This window comes from Pelodiscus sinensis, chromosome 6, assembly GCF_049634645.1.
Source record: "Pelodiscus sinensis isolate JC-2024 chromosome 6, ASM4963464v1, whole genome shotgun sequence".
Classification (NCBI taxonomy): domain Eukaryota; kingdom Metazoa; phylum Chordata; order Testudines; family Trionychidae; genus Pelodiscus; species Pelodiscus sinensis.
In genome coordinates this window covers 49,379,763-49,399,943 of record NC_134716.1, presented here as the reverse complement: position 1 = coordinate 49,399,943, position 20,181 = coordinate 49,379,763, and the positions used below count along the sequence as shown (strand labels likewise).

The following is a 20,181-nucleotide window of genomic DNA, read 5'->3' as shown; positions in this document are numbered from 1 at the left end:
CTTTCTTATCTAAGATGCCGAATTGTACTGGTCCGTTTTGTGGTGCCAGTTCTTACAAGCAAGTTTCAAGTTAATTTACACTTGCAAGAGAGATAACTAAATTGTGAGCACTAGACATTTTTTTACTGGGCGAGAGATTCCTCCCCCCCACGGATGGATGTGTGTTCGTATCAATATGGGTTTCAGTCAAGGGCACTCCTTGGCAGCCTCTTGGTCAGCAATTGGCGTATCTCTGTTTACAGCCATTCACGGTCACACAGCCTGGGCCTTCTGCTCTGTGTGCCCTGTATGCTCCAGGCAAGCAAAAATGGATGTTACAAGGGGGTTCCTGTCTGGCTACAAGGGGGCGCAGCTAGTGTGCCCCCCGCCCTCCCCCCCCAGCAGACCAGGCTTTTGTTGTGGACCCTGGGGCAGAGCAGCTGGGGCGCTGCCGGTTGGTCCCGCAGCGCCACTCTGGGCACTACTGGACCAACCCGGCAGCACCCCAGCTGCTCTGCCCCAGGCGTCCTGATTCAGCCGCTGCTGGTCAGTTTCAGCAGCGGCTGAATCAGGACGCATGGGGCAGAGCAGCACCCGAGCTGCTCTGCCCCTGGCGTCCCCAAGTCAGCCGCTGCTGAAACTGACCAGTGCTGACTACAGGCAGCCCGAGGCAGAGTTGCTCTGCCCCGGGCTTCCTGGAATCAGCCGCTGATCAGTTTCAGCAGCAGCTGACTTGGGGACGCTTGGGGTTCTTAAGTTGAATCTGTATGTAAGTCAGAACTGGCGGTCAGTTTCAGCAGCGGCTGAATCTGGACGCCAGTTCTGACTTACATACAGATTCAACTTAAGAACAAACCTACAGTCCCTATCTTGTACGTAACCCGGGGACTGCCTGTATATATGTGGTGTAATTATAATTAAACAAAGGCATATAGTTATCTAAAATTTGAAAGTAAAACTTAAAGCAGCAAAGATGATTAAGGAATTACATTCCCTATTTCATCCTCAATTAATCCTACCAAAAGATTCAGCTTCTGACTAATTTTTTAACTAAGCTATAAACCACTAAAAAAATTAGGTGTAAAATGAAAATGACAACTGATTCTTAACTAACAAATTACAACACTTACTGGCTTACACACCATGAAGTCTGACATATAAAGAGAACTATTTCTGTTAAAGAAATAAATTATCTAAATTAAAAAATTCCACCCAGGAATGAAAATCAGTGTGACAGAGACACCTTGAGGTTCATGTGTATGTGTTCCTATAATCAGACAGTCAATGACTGGATTCAAGTGTTTTGATGCAAGAAGGCAAAAATTAATGTTTCCTTTCTCAGAACAAAGTGGTTATAGGGACCCTTGAATGGCTTAATAACAGATGATGAAATGACAGAGCTTTCTACCATTCAGTAACTGGTCTGCATTTAGTGCATTTGCCAAAGCCCCATAACTGCTACCATTTATGAGTTTGCTGAGCCATATAAAATGAGCTGTCAGTCTCTCTTCTCTTCCTAATGTAGAGATGTCCACAAAATAAAAAATAGCCCAATGACTGCTCCCTGAGGCCAGCAGGGCCATGCAGCCCACTTCTGCTCCCTGGGACATAGCAGCCCAGAGCCCAGCTGTTGGATGCTCCCTGGTTGCTCCCGGCTGCGTCTAGACTGGCAAGTTTTTCCGCAAAAGCAACTGCTTTTGCGGAAAAACTTGCCAGCTGTCTACACTGGCCGCTTTAATGTCCGCAAGAACACTGACGATCTCATGTAAGAAATCAGTGCTTCTTGCGGAAATACTATGCTGCTCCCGTTCAGGCAAAAGTCCTTTTGTGCAAAAGCTTTTGCACAAAAGGGCCAGTGTAGACAGCTCAGATTTGTTTTGCGCAAAAAAGCCCCGATCGCGAAAATGGCGATCAGGGCTTTTTTGCGCAAAAGTGCATCTAGATTGGCATGGATGCTTTTCCACAAAAGCACTTTTTGCAGAAAAGCGTATGTGCCAATCTAGATGCTCTTTTCCGCAAATGCTTTTAACGGAAAACTTTTCCGTTAAAAGCATTTGCGGAAAATCATGCCAGTCTAGACATAGCCCTCCTGTGTTCCCCTCCCTATTTGGGAGTATAACTGTCCCACATGCTTGCTCTCCCTCCCTCAGGTACTTTTGTTAACAGAAAATTTACAATCCAATAAATTGTAAGAGTAGTTTCTTTCCCACCAATGCTGATTACTCTACATTTACCAACATCATGTTGTCTGTTTACCTAGCTTGGTTAAGTACTTCTGAAACTAGTGTCTTTCTGGCTTTAACTAACCTAAATAATTTTGTCTCATCAGCAAATATTTCCATCTCATTGTTCACCTATTTTTTCTGATTCTTATTGAATTAAATGCAATGCAAGAAGTGCTAGAGTTGATAGAACCAAAAATCACTTCCATGGGTCTATGTTGCAAATGCTGGTAAACAGAAAAATAAATCTTTGATATCTGTGAAGTTACAATAATTCCGATGTGAGTGTATATAATTTCTCTTAAGTCAACCTAGGCAATATGTATATTTTCCGAGGTTGAATTTAACAATTCCTGTAATTTTCAGTGAAAAGCAAAAATATGCCAGCTACTTCCACTCTGAGTTTCTTCCTTAGTACAAATCTAACTGTTGTCTTGTGCTGAAAATACATTACATAAATTTGTTGTTTGTTTTTATACACAGAATATTATGGATGCACTTTCCAAATCAATTATGGAAAATAAGTCATCATTTTCTAGATGACCGCTATTTCTTAGGAAATGGAAACTGCTAGCAGAGTTAAACATTAGTTAAGAACTGAAAGTAAAACAGCTATGCAACATAAATCTGTTAGATGGAAACTGATGACTTCCCAGTTTTGAAAACTGTTACGTTTTTCTTCACTAAAAATAGAAAAATATATCACAGTTATGTTATTTAGTCTGGTGGCTCTGATTCTAAGGACTTGTAAGAAAATCATTCAAAATCTTTTTTTAAAATGTCCTTGTTATGAGATCTAGGCGCCTCAGCTACTGTAACAGCGTACAAACCTCAGATGCTGGGGCAACTCACTAATTGTTACTGCTATGAGGCCTGACACAACTCCCATTGGCAGCCAGCGTGAGGCCAGTGGGCTTGGACGCTCGGTGTATTGAAGGCGCAGCTGACTAGCACAAGGCTCCTGCAGTTCAGGCGCACAGAGCCGCACTGCAGAGTGCGGGGCGCTCGGTAAAGCCCAAGCGCCTGCAGACATGTCGTTACGGGAGAGGTGTCGCCCACACCCAGCAGCCACCACGTTTAAAGCTGACGGCAGCTGGGGGCACCGATGCGGGCACAGCACCGACACTGCCTGGTGCCTGCTGGCGGAGCGGGTGTTGCGCAGGACGCGCACACAGCACCCGCGGCAAGGAACACGGGACACTTATTAGCCAATCCGATCGCTCGTTATTAAGCTGACCCCGCCCCCCCCATTCACGGTTCAGGGCATCGACCTGCCCGGATCCAGCGTTCAGGGGACGCGGCTCTATCGGGCACGAATTCCCGATGCACGAGGAAGTAGCCTCGCCGCCCGCAGTAGCGCGCGGGGAAAGGTTCGGTAGCGGCTTGTCCCGTAACGTTCCCCCAACCCTGCCGCTCCTTAACCAAAGCGCAGGAGGAGGGGGCGGCGCTGGACTGTGACCTTCCGATTGGCCTTTCATGAGCGAGGCGGTGGGCGTGGTTTCGCGGCTGCTGTGTGTGGAGGGGGAACTGCTGTGGAGATGGGGAGTCGGACGGAGGTGAGTGTGGGCGGAGGTGCGCATGCGCGGGTTCTATTGTGACCCGCAGGATTCTTCCTGAATCTTTTGAGCAACCCCATACGCGCACCGAAATGCCTGGCGAGCCCCCAGCCCGCTCAGATTTCCTATGGGGGGGGGCAGAAACCAAGACAAAAATCTCAGTCTTATCCAGGGCTGCTCCTCTTTGGAAGCTGGGGGGGGGGGTCACAATGATGCACATGCGCAGAGCTGCAACTTAAAATGTGGTTGCAAAGCCCCCCCCTCCCCCCCGCACTGCTACCAATGATAGAGAGGCAGCAGCACAGAGGGTGCGGGGAGCCAGCTTTTAAGTTGGCTCTCTGTGCATGTTGGAGCCACAGACCTGCCTGCCCTCCCCGCCTTGCTGCCTCCTACAGAGGCAGTAGCATGAGGGGGTGGCGGAGGCTGCTGCTGCAAAGCAGCCTCTGTCCACAGCGGTTCGTGTTTGGACACCCACCTCCCCTTGGACAGGAGCTGCTGCCACCCCCTGCTGGTTCCTCTGTATCAGAGGCAGCAGCATGGTGTGGCTGGGGGCTCCCCAAAAGTGAGATCAGGAAAACGCTGGCTGCCAGCTCCATCTCTGGATAGAATAGTTGTGTATCTGCTAAAATTTGATGCCTGGCTATTTAATTGCACACTATCTAACATCCCTGTTTTTAACTTTGAAGCAAATGTTACAGTTCTTTCAAAAGCTTACAACTGACCATTGACTTAAAACAGCTTTGAAACTTTACTAAGGAGGAAAGTGCTGCTTTTAAGAACATAAGAACAGCCATACTGGGTCAGACCAAAGGTCCATCCAGAAGGGCCATACTGGGTCAGACCAAAGATCCATCAAGCCCAGTATCCTGTCTGCCAACAGTTGCCAATACCAGATGCCCCAGAGAGAGGGATTGCAATAGGTAATCCTCATGTGATCCCTCACCTGTCATTCACCTCCAGAGAAACAGAGGCTAGGGATACCATTCCTACCCATCCTGGCTCATAGCCATTGATGGACCTAACCTTCATGAATTTATCTAGATCTTTTTTGAACCCTGTTAAAGTTCTAGCCTTCACCGCATCCTCTAGTAAAGAATTCCACAGCTTGATTGTGCGCTGAGTGAAGAAAAACTTCCTTTTATTTGTTTTAAACCTGCTGCCTATTAATTTCATTTGGTGACTCTTAGTTCTTTTATTGTGGGAATAAGTAAATAACTTTTCCTTATTCACTTTTTCCATTCCAGTCATGATTTTAGAGCCCTCTATCATATCCCCCCTTGATCTCCTCTTTTCTAAGCTGAAAAGTCCAAGTCTTTTTAATCTCTCTTCAAATGGCACCAGCTCCAAACTCCTGATAAGTTCAGAAAAGGGTGGCAACAAATTTTTCCAATACCAAAATGAAATAGTTTCCTTACTTCGTTAAATATTTTTAAATTTTCATTTTTAATAGTTTACATGCACAATATTTTACTGTATTTGCTTGTCATGTTTTGATCTCTACTGCTGCCTGATGGTGTACTCCTGGTTCCAAATGAAGTGTATGATTGGCCATTTAATTTGTAACTCCGGTGTTCATAATTCTGAGATCTTGTTATATTTTAGATATCAGGAATTATCTTGTCTTCTGTGTTCTATACCTCTGTTTTATCTGCAGAAAGTCTGATCAAGAATTGAGCTTACATTTCTGACCGAATGATTCGGCTGCTATGGAGGAAACAGTAGAATGCAAATAAAAATACCTTTTTAACTGCAAAAATAATAATTTTACTTAATTATTACTATTAACAAACAAAACACATTGATTGCTGACTTGTATCTTATGAACAGGTTTTAAAGCTTTTCAGAACATTGCATAGAACACGGCAACAGGTTTTTAAAAATGACGCAAGAGCCTTAGAAGGTAAGAATTTTTGTCTTCCTAGTGGGACTGTTGCATCTCTACAAAATCTCTAAGGACCCTCCTTCCTTGGGCATGCCATTGTATGAAGGTCTTTTACACGAACTATCATCATTCTCTCTGAGGGCATGTCTAAACTACATCACTCTCTCTTTTAAAAGAGGGATGTAAATTAGGCAGATCAAAAATGCAAATGAAGTGAGGATTTAAATATCCTCTGCTTCATTTGCATAATTGTCACAGTGTTCCTTTGAAAAAGGGGTATTTCGAAAGTGAAACCACTGTGTAGATGCGGTTCTTTTAGGGAAAAAAAAACCTTTTTCGATTATTTTATGTGAGTATGAAAATGAAGCACGGGCTATTTAAATCCCCGCTTCATTTGCTTCATTTGCACTTTCAATCTGCCTAATTTACATCTCTCTTTCGAAAGAGGGATATAGTTTAGACATAAGAACATAAGAACGGCCGTACTGGGTCAGACCAAAGGTCCATCTAGCCCAGTATCCTGTCTACCGACAGTGGCCAGCACCAGGTGCCCCAGAGAGGGTGGACCGAATACAATGATCAAGCGATTTGTCTTCTGCCATCCCTCTCCAGCCTCTGAGAGACAGAGGCCAAGGACACCATTTTATCCCCTGGCTAATAGCCTTTTATGGACCTAACCTCCATGAAATTATCCAGCTTCTCTTTAAACTCTATTATAGTCCTAGCCTTCACAGCCTCCTCTGGCAAGGAGTTCCACAGGTTGACTACACGCTGTGTGAAGAAGAACTTTCTTTTATTAGTTTTAAACCTGCTACCCATTAATTTCATTTGGTGTCCTCTAGTTCTTCTATTATGGAAACTAATAAATAACTTTTCTTTATCAGCCCTCCCCATACCACTCATGATTTTATAGACCTCTATCATATCCCCCCTCAGTCTCCTCTTTTCTAAACTGAAAAGTCCCAGTCGCTTTAACCTCTCCTCATATGGGACCCGTTCCAAACCCCTAATCATTTTAGTTGCCCTTTTCTGAACCCTTTCCAAGGCCAAAATATCTTTTTTGAGGTGAGGAGACCACATCTGTACACAGTATTCAAGATGTGGGCGTACCATAGTTTTATACAGGGGCAGTAAGATATTCTGGGTCTTATTTTCTATCCCTTTCCTAATAATTCCTAGCATCCTACATGCCCTGAAGGGAATTGAATTAGATTGACTCCTTTTTGGAACCTGCTGTTGTTTAATCAGCATAAGGGGTTCAGCCACACAGGGTAGAACACTCACAAAAGAAGAAAGATTGGAGTTTGCAGGTAGTCTCTGCAGATCCAGAGAGCAAACAGATGGAACAGGTTGTCAACCTGAGTCACAAGTGTGATAAACAAATTACTACTACTGTTTTGTTCAGTTTACGTAAAGCAAAACAACAGAAAACAAAAACAAAAAAGCCCTGATCCATTGAAATGCTTCAGTTTGTCTGTTTTTCTGAGTTACCAGAGAAGAGGATGCAACATTATCACATGAATAGAGCTGTTCAGAGAAAGGCAATTGTCTTTCACTGTGGATTTTAATATTTTTGAAATTTGGCTTTGTTCCAGTCGGGAATAAAACCCTAAATATGTCCAAATTCTTCACAAGAGGGAGTGGATACTCTGTCCAAGGCAGGCTGTCGCAGAGCAGCAGTCTGGAAGTCCTGAGGTCTCCAACTCCGTGGCATCCTACTAGGCAGGCAGCCCTACAGCCTGAAGCCTTAAAGTCCCCAGTTCCCAGGCACTCCTCTCAAAGTCTTTTTTGCACACTCTCAGATCCAGTACATAAAAGGAATGGTCCTGGTCTTGACCGTATATGGTTACAGGTATTTGATCAAGTTTCTAATATAGCATATTTTGTCTGCAGAGAGAATTGATCTTCAAAGGTGTTGTTGAAGTGTCTTGGGGAAAAATTAAAGTTCATTTTTCTGATTCTATTTTTCAGAGGGATTTGAAGGAAAATGAAGTGACTTTAGAAAGACTTAAGCACTGACTTAGGATATGTCTAGAGTATACGCTTCTTTCAAAAGAAGCTTTTTTTGAAACAGCTTTTTTCAAAAGAGATCGTCTAGACAGCCATACCTTTTTTGGAAAAGTGGATTGTTTTTTCAAAAAAGAGCACCCAGGCAATCTGGTAGCTCTCTTTCAAAAAAGCCCTGTTTGCGGTCAAGAACGCCTTCTTCTTCGAAAGAGCTCTTTCAAAAAAAGGCGTTCTTCCTTGTAAAATGAGATTTACCGCTGTCGAAAAAACCGCTGTGTTCTTTCACTTTAATTTTGAAAGAATGTGGCGGCAGTCTAGATGCAGGTGAAGTTTTTTGTTTTGGTTTTTTTTTTTCAAAAAAGGCCACTTTTTTTCGAAAAAAACCCTGTCGTCTAGACATAGCCTTAGTCTTCTCTCTCTTTCCACCTTTCTCTATTAAAAACAATGGTTGGGATGGAAGGAGCAAGGGAGCAGAAGGGAATGACCAAGAGGAGGAGCCAGTGGTATAATTTTTACAGGGCTTTGAATTTGTGTTTTAGAAGCTTGACCTTTCTGGGCTAGTCTACACAGCTTTTTTTGTACTGCTATAACTATAGACGTTAAGAAAATGGTATGATTCCCTGTCACGGACACAGATGGATATTAATGGGCATGTATCTGTAGTTTAAGCTTCCTTTGTCTTGTGCTGTATTTTGAAAAGCTTAAGCCCTACCAGTGTCACTGAGTAGACAGTTCTGCCAATCACATTTAGGGGTCATACTTTAACTTGACCAGTGGGAAGATTTTTTTGTAAACCAAAATAGTTATATTAGCTCACTAACTGTGTAGATCAGCCCTACATGAAAGACAAGGAAGAGAGGTTGAAGGAGGTTGTAAGAAATTTGGGTATATTTACACTACAGCGGCGAGGAGTCCTGTGGCACCTTATAGACTTAACTGAAGTGTTGGAGCATGAAGAGAATGAGGCCCACTTCTAGTAGCTGAATACCAAGAGAGGAGAAGCTCCTTTTGTAGTTAGCTAGCCATTCACAGTCTTTGTTTAATCCTGAGTTTGTGTCAAACTTGAAGATGAACTGTAGCTCAGCAGTTTCTCTTTGAAGTCTGGTCTTGAAGTTTTTTTGCTGCAGGATGGCTACCTTTAGATCTGCAATTGTGTGTCCAGGGAGATTGAAGTGTTCCCCTATAGGTTTTTGTATATTGCCATTCCTAATATATGATTTGTGTCCATTTATTCTTTTACGTAAGGTGCCACAGGACTCCTCCCTGCTCTTGCAGTTTCAGACTAACACGGCTACCCCTCTGATACTCTACACTACAGTATCAGAGGGGTAGCCGTGTTAGTCTGAATCTGCAAAAGCGACGAGGAGTCCTGTGGCACCTTATAGACTAACTGAAGTGTAGGAGCATAAGCTTTCGTGGGCAAAGACCCACTTCGTCAGATGCATCTGACGAAGTGGGTCTTTGCCCACGAAAGCTTATGCTCCTACACTTCAGTTAGTCTATAAGGTGCCACAGGACTCCTCGTCACTTTTACACTCCAGTATTATTTCAAAATAGCTTATTTCGAAATAACGCATCTACACACAAAATGCATTTTGAAATAGCTTTTTGCTATTTCGAAATAGTGTGACCACACTGAGTGGACGCTGAATCGCATTTAAGGCCTGCTGAAACCAGATCCGGCAAGGCATCAGGTCAGGAGTTACTTTGTGTGGCTGCTGTCTAAAGCCTGTGCTTAAAGGGACCCTCCCTCCCCCCCAGGACAGCCAGTTCTCAGGTTTCCCTGCTTGTTTGCCTATCTCGATGAGGGACAGCAAAGCATTTTGCCTCTGCGTGTTCTGATTGCCCTCATTTGGGACACCACAGCATTCTGCAACATGGAGCCAGAGCTGCCCCTGGGCACTCTGTCTGGCACTTCTCTTGGATGCGTTGCTGACAGCCTGGCTGCACTTTCTGCAGGCTGCCATTCAGGAGGTCCATCGGGGGGCTGTCAATGTCCAGGAGGCCCTGCGGGAGAGCTTCCACCCTGAGGAGCCTCCATGGTCTGCCCCACTGGGGGCTTGTGCCTCATTCTTCCCTCACATTTCCACTTACCCCTCCTTAGCCCCCCTTCCTGATGTCAAATAAAATACATGTATTCTCATGAATACAAACCCTCTTTATTTAACAAAACTGGGGCGGGTGGGATGAAACTCTGTTTAGACTGGGGAAAGGAGTCTCAAATATTTCAAATATGGCATTATTCCTTGTGGAATGAGGTTTACCACATTTGAAATAAGCACTCTGCTATTTCAAATTAATTTCTGTGTAGATGCTAGTGAAGTTATTTTGAAATAATGGCTGTTATTTCAAAATAACTTTGCTGTGTAGACATACCCTTTGAGATTAACATGTTCAGAACAGCGTAAGAAAGAACAAACTTCTTAACAGCAGTCTTCTCTTCCTAAAGTACATTTTTATTTGTTCACTGAAGTGTGTATATTTTATTAATAAACAGAGAAACAAAGTCAATTTGTAATAGTATAGCATCATTTCATCTCATGATTTTCATAGATTACTTCCCAGCATGAAGATGAGAGAGCGCTCATTAGACATATCACTAAATGTTAGGGATTTAACAGTCTATTTTAAACAAATACTGTGGGCTCTGATTTCAGTCTCTTACAGCCATATCAAAGGCAAACCATTTGTTTAATATATAGCAGTTCACTGGGCAGTGAAAATGCAACTTTTGATACTCTGCAAATAAATTATTATTTAGCTATTAAAGAACTTCATAATGTTTCAAAGGCCAATTTGGCGCCTCTTTTGTACATTTATTGGTAACTTTTTTGTGCACTCTGTTTTTCTTTTCTCCCCTTAAAACCAGTGGCTGGGTGGGTTTTTTGTTTGTTTGTTTTTTTGTTTTTTTTTTCTGTTAATGCCAGCAACCTGTTACTTGAATGAGCAGGTCTGCAATAGCAAACCAATATGCGTATAAGACAAAGGAAAGTAGTTTCAAGCTTTCTTGAAATTATCAAGAGTTAAAATCTGTGCATGACTGTGAGGATCACACACTCAAACTATTCCAGAAAACTTTTTTGGAGGGGGCATGGAGAAAGGGAGAGGGTGAAGGGGTTGCTGTAACAGGGAGGTAGCCAGTTTGATGCTATTCTCTGCTTCCCTCTTCTCTCTTTCCTCTAGTTTTCCTTTCCTTACAATGAGGGAGGGTCAGGAAGCCAGACAATAGCTGATCTTGGCATCCTAGCCAGTACTGATCAGAAGATTCTAAAGTTGCTATGTTAACAGAAGAAGTAGTGCTAGTGAAAGGAAGAGGGAGCAGAGAGTTTATGGAGAATGCAGAAAAGCAGCCTTTTAAGAAAGAAGGGAGTTTGTTCTTGCCAGTTGTAGTTTTCTGTCCTCTTCCATCAAATAGACATGTGTGCACACAGTTTATAGGAGATGAAAAAAGGAATAGGTTTGAGGAAAAAAATGACTGCAGAGAAACAAGGCAAGAAGAGAAATCTTAAAGAGAATGTGCCTCAGATATTGATTTTTTCCCCCCCTTCACCCATCTCAGAGTAATAAGAGAATCTCTCCTTTCCTTTGCTGCCCTTTACTTGCGTCTTCCCAAAGATTAAATTCTATCTCTTGCCAGAATCAAGCAGTAAAAAAAATTAACCTGTGATATAAGCAGAAAAAAATAAGCAGAACAGAACCACATGGTTCTAAAATTGTAGTCTTGATGATTTTTTAAAACAGTGAATCTTAGCTTAATCTGAGCACGTCTTAGGCCACCAAGCATCCATGTGGCTCCTGTTTGTGTACAGTTGCTCTTAAAATGAATAACACAACATAGCAGATAATAAACATACATATTGGAACTAAGCAGATCCAAATATTAATTATATATAGCAGTATTTTGAGCTTTTTAAAAAACAAATCCTATTACAACACGTTTCTGGTGTGATGCTTGATGGTATGTTTTATTCCCATACTAACGTTTCATAAAAATCTTGGAGCACTAGGCTCCAGTCTAAATGAAATATGAAAAGGATTAATAGTCTTTCCCAATGGAAGAAGACAGATAGTAAAAGAACTATACCCGTAGAGCAGCCTCAACAAACAAAGGGCAAATTTGTCTACATAAGATGGTTTTTAGCTCCTCAGGAATGTGAATTTTCAGTTTATGACAAAAAACTGATAATGAGAGAGAATTAAAATGAAACAACTTTATTTTACTTGACTCCTTTAGCTGCAAGACGGAAGATAAATGAAGAGTTCAGAAACAATCAGAATGAGACTTCTTCGGAAAGAATAGCAGAGGTACTGTTATTTTGATGCTGTTCTTCATCTTACACATTCTTAGTGCACTATTATACTATCATGTGAATATAATACTTTACATTCACATAGCAGCACCTTTTATCAAAGGATCTCAGAAGTACTTTGCAAACACTTATTGAGCCTTGCAACCAGAGCTTTGTGAGCAAGCCATGGCCGTTGTGGGCTTTGTGGACTGGACCTCGTCTGCAGTGAAGTGGGCTGGAGCAGTCCCCTGCTTGCAGCCAAGGCAGGGCTGGGATTGGAGCAGCCCCCTGGTGCCCAGGGCTGGGGCTGAATCCTGCTTGTGGCCACAGCGGGGCTGAGACCAGAGTAACCCCTGCCATTTGTTCCATGGTGGAACCAGGACCAGAGCAGTCCCCACCACCCATGGGCGGGGGTTAACCTGTAAAATCTTTTAATTTATTGCCGGCGGTATAAGCATATATTATAGGAAAAAAACAGGACAGTCAGTTCAGTACTTTGCATTCTATCACCCACGTATCACTGACATTAACACTTCTGAATATTCATTCAACTCTCTCTAGCAATGTCTGCTTGTTGCCGTGCAACAGCAGTAACATTTCTGTGTGTCCTAGGCATCAAGTTCTATCATCTGTTCTATTTTTTAATTTAATGCTATAACGCTGTTTTAATTGAAATATAGATAAGATGCCAGGTAAAATTCTCAAAAGCTATATTTGTTGGGAGTTGTGATCTACAAAATGCACGTTTAATATTGGTTCTTTTGATGTTAGTTAATTGGTGTGCTTGTTGAGTGAATAGATCAGTGGATAAAATTCTTGGTCTTCAGCAAGGCCATGATGATATCCAAGGTACAAAATACACTCTGTCATATTTAATAATTATTGTGCATTTATATGCTGAATTGTCATTAATGTCAAATAACTGTACCAAAGAGTGCTTTACAGACACAGTCAAAACTGTTTGGCACCAAGCACTTCAGTACTTCTGAAAATCAGGCCTCCTCTTCAGGTACCTGGTATGTAGACTTTGGTGCCTAACTTCAGAAATCCATTTTTCAAAATCTTGACCAGATTTATTTGTTGCTTCATCAACTGCCAGGGTAGAACATAGCAAAAAAAAATTTCTAGCCTCTATGACATTAAATGTTGTTTTAGGTTGAGAAGTGAAGAATTAACTACTTGAGAAATTTTTCAGTGAAAGTCATTTTTGTTTCTTCTAAGCTTCTCGCTTGTGCAGCTATATACGCTGCTGGACACATAAGTACTAGACATTTAACAAATACAGGTTGGACCTCTCCGGTCTGGCAGCCTCGAGACCTGACTGGTCCCAGATGAGGGATTTTGCTGGACCAGGGAAGATACCAGCTGTCTCCCCACCTGCTGCAGGCCCTGCTAATTCCCCTCCTCTGCCCTGGAAGTTGCACGCCACAGCTCTTGGCTCCCCCAGACAGCTGCGCACTGCTGCGCTGGACCCCACTGGGCCACTGCTGTGGCAGCAGCTCCCAGCACCACTGCACTGTTGCCACCACTGCCACTGCTGCAGCTTCCAGTCCTGCCAGGCAGCCAGACCCTAGGTCGTCCAGCCCCACTACCACGTGCTGGGACTCTGTGGTCCTGCAACATCTGTGTTGGACCATGGATGTTTCCGGACCACAGAGTCTCGGTTTAGGGAATTTCAACTTGTACTGTCTCTGGCAAGGGGCATGCACATGGAGACCCCCAGTCATGTTTCCTCTCAAACAGGGAAGGAATTACAGAGGGTTACTGCCTCATCCCAGGCTATTCCTTCTGCTTTTTGTCTCCTTCCTTCCTTTTGGCCCTTGAGCACCACTGACTCCTCTTGTCAGCCTAGGGAAGGGAAAAAAAGGAGAGAAGTTCAAAATGTACCAGAACTGTAAATAACCTGACTGCCTGATGGCAATTCTTGCAAGTTGTTCCTCCTGGAGTTCAGGATAATTGCACACTAATTAAAATGATTGCTCTGGTAATATATCTACCTAAATATCCCCCTGCAGATTCAATTAAATACAGTATTTTCTACTGCTGTGTGTATTACCAAACTGTAGACTTGTTTCATCCCAGAGAGTGATATACCAGCATGACTTATGTATGGGTTCATAAAGCACTTTTGGGTCGTCTAGGATAAAAGGCACTATGTAAATACAAGATGCCTTATTATTCAAAAGGTGAATCAAGTGTTGTATTTTTATATATTTACCAAAGATGGAAAATGTCTACAAAAGTAATTTTGCATTGTTTGAATGGCTTTGTTTTTTCTTTACAAGCTTATGAAAATAGGTTCAGATGTTGAAGTTCTACTCAGAACATCTGTTATACAGGGACTTCACTCAGGTTCAGATAGACTGTGTAAGTAGAACTCTTTTTTGATGGTATTTAGAACTATGCTAAACTTCAGTGACAAAATCTGAAACTGGGTGCGTGTTTCTTTTTTGTTAGCTGAAGTTTGGGATAAATACTAAGTGAGTTTAGATTTGAGGGGATAGGCCAAATGATAGTATCTGGAAGATTGTGTTGCTTGCTTGCTTGATTATAACCCAAAGCCATTTAAATTTTTGCAGTATTGGGTTCATTCCAGTATTGATCCAAAAAAGTCTTATATACAGGCCTTCAAATTTCCTATAGTCCTATGTGTGATGGATGTTTCCTTTAAGCATGCATATTCATAGCTTTCAGGCATCACAGAGAACTCAGTTTGTGATACTCTTCAGGAGAGCCTTTACTCTCTTCTTCCTTTTATCTCCTGTTGTAGGGTGCTAGTCCTGATCATGCTGGGACTCCTGCTGCCTTTATCACCATAAAAATGAACCATTTTTCCCCCTCCTTTTGCATCTGTTGGGAAAATGAGCACTGTGGTAGGCTCCTGCTCTGTGTTGCCATTACTTTGGGGAAAGTAGATTCGGAACTTGTGTACACTACCCACCAGATTGGCAGTAGGATCCAGTGGGAGTTGATTATCACATTTGATATAAATGCAATAAATCAACTGCTGAGTGCTCTTCCATCAACTCTAGTGCTCCACCAGCATAAGAAGCTCAGGTGGGAGTTGATGGGAGAGCATCAGCTGTCAACTTCTTCTTTTGTGTGTAATAAACAGTGACCCTCTCAGTTAAGCAAGATGTCATCTTCTCTGTGAACTTCCGCAATGCCTAATGGTACATAAACTTTAAGAATAGGTCTTTTGAATCTCTAACCTGTTAGTGTTTCCTCTCTGTGTCTTGAAAGAGTCCCATGCTTTGCCTCTTATTCTCCATTTAACAGCATGTGGCATAATGGGGCTGCTAATAACCACCTTAATGAAAACGTTTACTTTACAGTTATTTAACTAGCCACCTGAAGTTAGTCTTCTCACTTAAAGAAATCATAGTGTACAAATTCTGTATAATATGTATGACTGGACTATATGTCAGACTGAGAAAGTTTTGGATCCCTGTACTCATATGTGAAGCTGTGGTCTATAGTTTGATAACCCCTTTTTGCAAGAACAATTACAAAAAATTGAGCATGTCTGGCTCTTTATTTTTTCTGCTCTTTATTTCTAGACTCTCTTAAGTAAGCGAATGTTCAGAGTGTAATGAATACTAATAAAGATAAATAGGATAGTCCTATTTACACCTTCACATTATAAAGCAACAAGGAGACATTCCATGATGATAAAGCAGTAATTTAAAACTGATACAAGGAAATGCATCTGTTTTACACAATACATCATTAACTTATGGTACTTATTGACATCTTTGAGGCCAAGAACTTGGAGTTCAGAAATAAAAGATGATGTTCAGATGCATAATGAAATAATTAATGGCTCCATTAGATAGGATAAAAGCAAAGGTTGTTTTAAAAAACATACACAAACCCTTATGCTTCATAATAATTCACCTATTGTTGTACCAAATAGAAGCAAGCAGGATCTTATGAGGGGGATAAGGCAAAAAGCCACATTTATTGTAAAGATAATAATAAAAAAAATAAAGAAAAGATAGAAGCAAACAACGTTGTTTAACTACTTAACCCATATACATATAAACATTCATTCATTCAGGTTCTGTGTACTTGTTATAGTTACCAGCCTGGAAGTTGCTTGTGACAGAATACTGGCCAGGTATTCTGTACACAAGTGATGGTAGTGGGGAGCGAAGTCCTGATCAGATGCGCATCTGAAGCTCCTGGTAGGCTGGCAGCAGAACCTTGGACTCCAATTCCATAGTTTTTTAGTCCAGTTCTTATAGGAATTTCTTCCTATGCCAGTCTATGGAAATTGCTGCATCATGCTGATGTCTCCAGGGTGGCTGCCAGGTGCTCGTCAGTGATCTCATCGGGTGGACCTCCAGTACTTGGTTTTCTCCACTTGACACCTTTTGGTTGCACTGGCACCTGACGCCTTCTTCAGCCTTTTGTTGCTGTATTCTCAGGCTGGCACCTCTCAGAACCATTCACTCATCATCCAAGCACACTCTCATACATTCATACAGTATTTTGTATAATAATAAAAGTTGTAGTTACAAAATTTTCTGGGTGGTATTGCTTAAAACATTCTCTGAGTGCTGAGTAAAGTTACAGTGTTTTAAAGAGAACAGCCGTCAATTATGTAACAATGCCCTTAGTCAATTACAGAGCTTGGCTCCCATAGCAGAGTTAGTGGCTTGACAATGCATTGTTACAATGTATCTCTGCAATGTCAATTTCAAGCAGCCCCTTGCACAAGCTTGAGCATGCCCTGGAGCACAAAGGGGGGGCTGTTTCTGGCTACATAGGATTATATTCTTAACAGTTCTAAGTTACATGACCTAATACATTATATTCTAAAGGGGCAATAATAATAATAAATCTACACATTTAACAATCTTAACTAATAATAATAAGAAGAATTAATAATAAATCTAAACACTTTAAGTTGTGGGGAACAAATTCCATTTGGGGGAATCATTTTCAATACATTAATATGTTATCCCTACACTATTAAGTGCCAGAGGCGAGGAAGAGACTTTTTTGGTGATCAGGGTATTCCATAAGGGTGTATCTACACTGCACCCAGACTACGAAATAAGCTATGCAAATTGCATAGCTTATTTAGAGTACATTTCAAAATAGCTTATTTCAAAATTTGGCCCTGTCTATATGGTGCCAAATTTCGAATTTGAGCTCTATTCCAAAATGTCCCTTACTCCTCATGGAATGAGGTTTACAGATGTAAGTATAACAAGCCCGTTATATTTTGGGATACTTCTGGTGTCCTGAAATAGCTCCACAGTGTAGATGTAGCCTAACTGTCCAGTACTTGGTTTGTTGCACCTTCCTCATAGTACTATGGTACTAACTACATTCCTAATCTCATTGGTTGTTCTTGAAATGCCATTAAAGAATTTATGAAACTGTGATGATCAGAATATTGTGGCTATTAGCTGTCATGCAGAGAGAGATATTAAGATGCATTTCATTGGGAAAGATTAAGTTTCCATAGAAACTAACCTTCTGTTTGTTTTCTAAAAATATTCCAGGTGTACTCTTATTTCTGACAGCACAGGACATTGTCAAGTTTGAAAACAAGTTTTTTGCAGCTAAGAGCTTATGTTAGTCACATGCAGAATCTCACTGAACAGATTTTTGAGACATTGCTATGCAACCTGTCAAGTCAACTTATCCACTGTTGTGCAAGAGAGTTGGCTCTAGTCAACTTGTTTTTATTCTGCAGACAAACTGATACAAGTGGAGCTTTTCTTACTTCAGTGTACCACATCTGCAGTGCATCCTGATGGTTTTGACTTTGGGTTTGCTATAGTAACGGGTGGGTTGTGCGCCATACTTTATTTTTCAGTGAGAGGTCATGAGGTTCTGTCCCCATCTGCCTTTTTTATTTGTCTGTACTTCCTCCTCTGTCCTGCTTGGGTTTTGTATTCCTCTCTCATGCATACAGTATTGTCATTAAAATGTAGAGAAAAAGGTAGATGTGAACCCTGGGGCACAAATGTTTCCTTCGTAGGTAGAACATAAACAAAATATTTTTCAGTCCATTTAGAAATGTGTTTAAATACTGTTTTAGTACCACAGCCAGAAAATGAAAAAGAAATGCAGCTTCAAGGGAAGTAATTTCCTTGCTTTTATGGAAAAATGACAGTTTGAATGAGATGTGGCTGATTACATACATTGAATGGAATTTGGAGCATTTTAGAGGTTTACTGTACCTTTGTTTAGTAATTCCCTGATTAATCAAATTACAGGATTGTGTTTGTAGCCATGGTGCCTCAGTTTGTAGGTAGGGTAACTTGTGCAAAGTCCTCAGGTGCAGAACTCCCAAGTGAATATCAAAGGAGCCAGATGTTCAAAACTTTATTAGAGCCAATGGCAGTTAGCACAGTGCACAGCCAAGAGAAACCTAACAGACTTTTTTTTTCTCTCCTGCAATAAATGTCACCTTACACTTACCTTTTCTGCTATTTTTAAAACAGGAACAGTACAGATAAATATTGCAGACATTAAATGAGATGTCTGTATATTTTAAAGTATTTTATGCATTTTGAAATTCATATTTAAATACACTGAAATCAGGATTACCAGAAACATTGTAATTTGCCATCCTGTTTTGCTATGATGTCTTCACATGAGAACTGGCAAAATGTAACAATGATAGACTGTTAAAATATATGCCAAGATATTATTAACAGCAATTAGGTAGAGGAGGTGCAAGAAATTTCTGATGAACAGAATGCAAAATGTTAGTACATTTTTGTTGATTACAAAATTACCATAGTGCTTCTCATAGGTTTTATTTAAAACTAGATATTCTGTAGTAAACCGCTTCATTGCTTGTACAAATAATAAAGGCCATGTATATTTTTGTAGATTATGATGATAAAACACTGTTTTTACTGATTATATAATTTTGTTACAGTGCTTATCCCCAGGAAAGATCTGCTACTAGACAACATTCCTTACTGCGATACTCCAACACAAAAGCTTTGAACCCTCAAGAAATAAAGTGCATCTCTTTTTCCTCCCTCCCTTTTTGTCAAAACAAGATTAATTTTCTGGAGCAAAATCCCTGAAAACATGTAAAATATCGGTGTTCAGACTAAACTTAGAAAATATTGAATCCTTTTGGCAGGAAACACATTAACTCAATTCACTGATTGAACTGAGAGGGTGCATTTGAGAGAAGCAAGACTGATGCCATGAGTTTTTGAAGGACCCTGCACTTCATTGGAAAGGATTACATTTCCACATAAACTAAAGTCCTATATTGTTTTCTAAAAATATCCTATGTGTAGTTTATCTCTGCCAACTTTGAGTATTGTCAAGTCTGAAAAAAGACTACAGGGGAAAAAAAAACATTTCATTGTGTTCCAGAGGTTTGACAAAGTTAAATGATAATTGCAAATAGAAGTCAAGAAAATATATATTTATAAATTCAACCATTGACAAAATACTACAAAATAATGGTGAGAAACATATTATAATGTCTAGTAATCTTTTTAATTATATATTGCAGTGCAGACCTGTTTTCTGAAATTGCTGTTAACTGTATGATAGTGCACTGGTAGCATGAGAGAGGATTCTTATAAGACATATCTTAAATAAATCATCAGCCTTTACATATGAGACAATGACTCTGTGTTCATATTTTTAATGTGCCACGGTGACCCAAGACTGTTTTGGGTTTGGCTGTTTGGATCACTCTGAGACCATAACACTGAACAAGTTGCATGTTATGACCATAGATGGATTTCCTGAGGCATTTTATCAAAAACAGAGTCTGGTTACATTCAAAGTGGTGCTCAGTAGTAGTAACATGGCTGTGTATGTATCTTTTTGCTAGAGCCACTAATTTTAATTAAAAAATTACTTGGAATGACCTGGGTATAAGTACTGTCAGTGAGGCATATGCAACCCACCAGTATTCAATAGATCCTTTTTTTTTTTTTTTTTTTTTTTTTAAATCTTAAGGAACATTTTAATAGAAATGATGGGGGAGCTAGTTAGGGTTCAAATGAATGTGCTATCACAACTAAACATAAAATGTTCATTCTAACTCTCAATTTTATTCTGTCTTTCTTCAAAGTAGAAAGCAGCTATATACATTAACAATCTGTTAGTATATATTATCATTACATTTAAATTATTTAATAAGGTAGTGTCAGGCAACCAGACTCACTTACATCTATCTCATTTAAATATTTTTATTCAACCGACATTGTCTTATTTTCTTTTTTAAAGAGATAACTGGTTCTTGC

At 40.8% G+C, this 20,181-nt stretch overlaps 1 protein-coding gene across 2 annotated transcripts; it reads left to right on the top strand.

The window, feature by feature from the left end:
- Positions 1-3,434: 3,434 nt before the first annotated feature.
- Positions 3,435-19,554, top strand: LYRM7 (LYR motif containing 7). Of its 2 annotated transcripts, none has more exons than XM_006131874.4 (5): positions 3,435-3,757; positions 5,585-5,657; positions 11,881-11,951; positions 14,221-14,302; positions 17,452-18,836. In XM_006131874.4, exons 1-5 carry the CDS (start codon positions 3,740-3,742, stop codon positions 17,526-17,528), a joined length of 321 nt encoding a protein of 106 aa, XP_006131936.2. In that variant the 5' UTR covers positions 3,435-3,739; the 3' UTR covers positions 17,529-18,836. The 2 variants fall into 2 exon arrangements, with proteins under 2 accessions (XP_006131936.2, XP_006131937.2); XM_006131875.4 differs by lacking the exon at positions 17,452-18,836 and adding an exon at positions 18,843-19,554 and having other exon boundaries at positions 3,440-3,757.
- Positions 19,555-20,181: the final 627 nt, after the last annotated feature.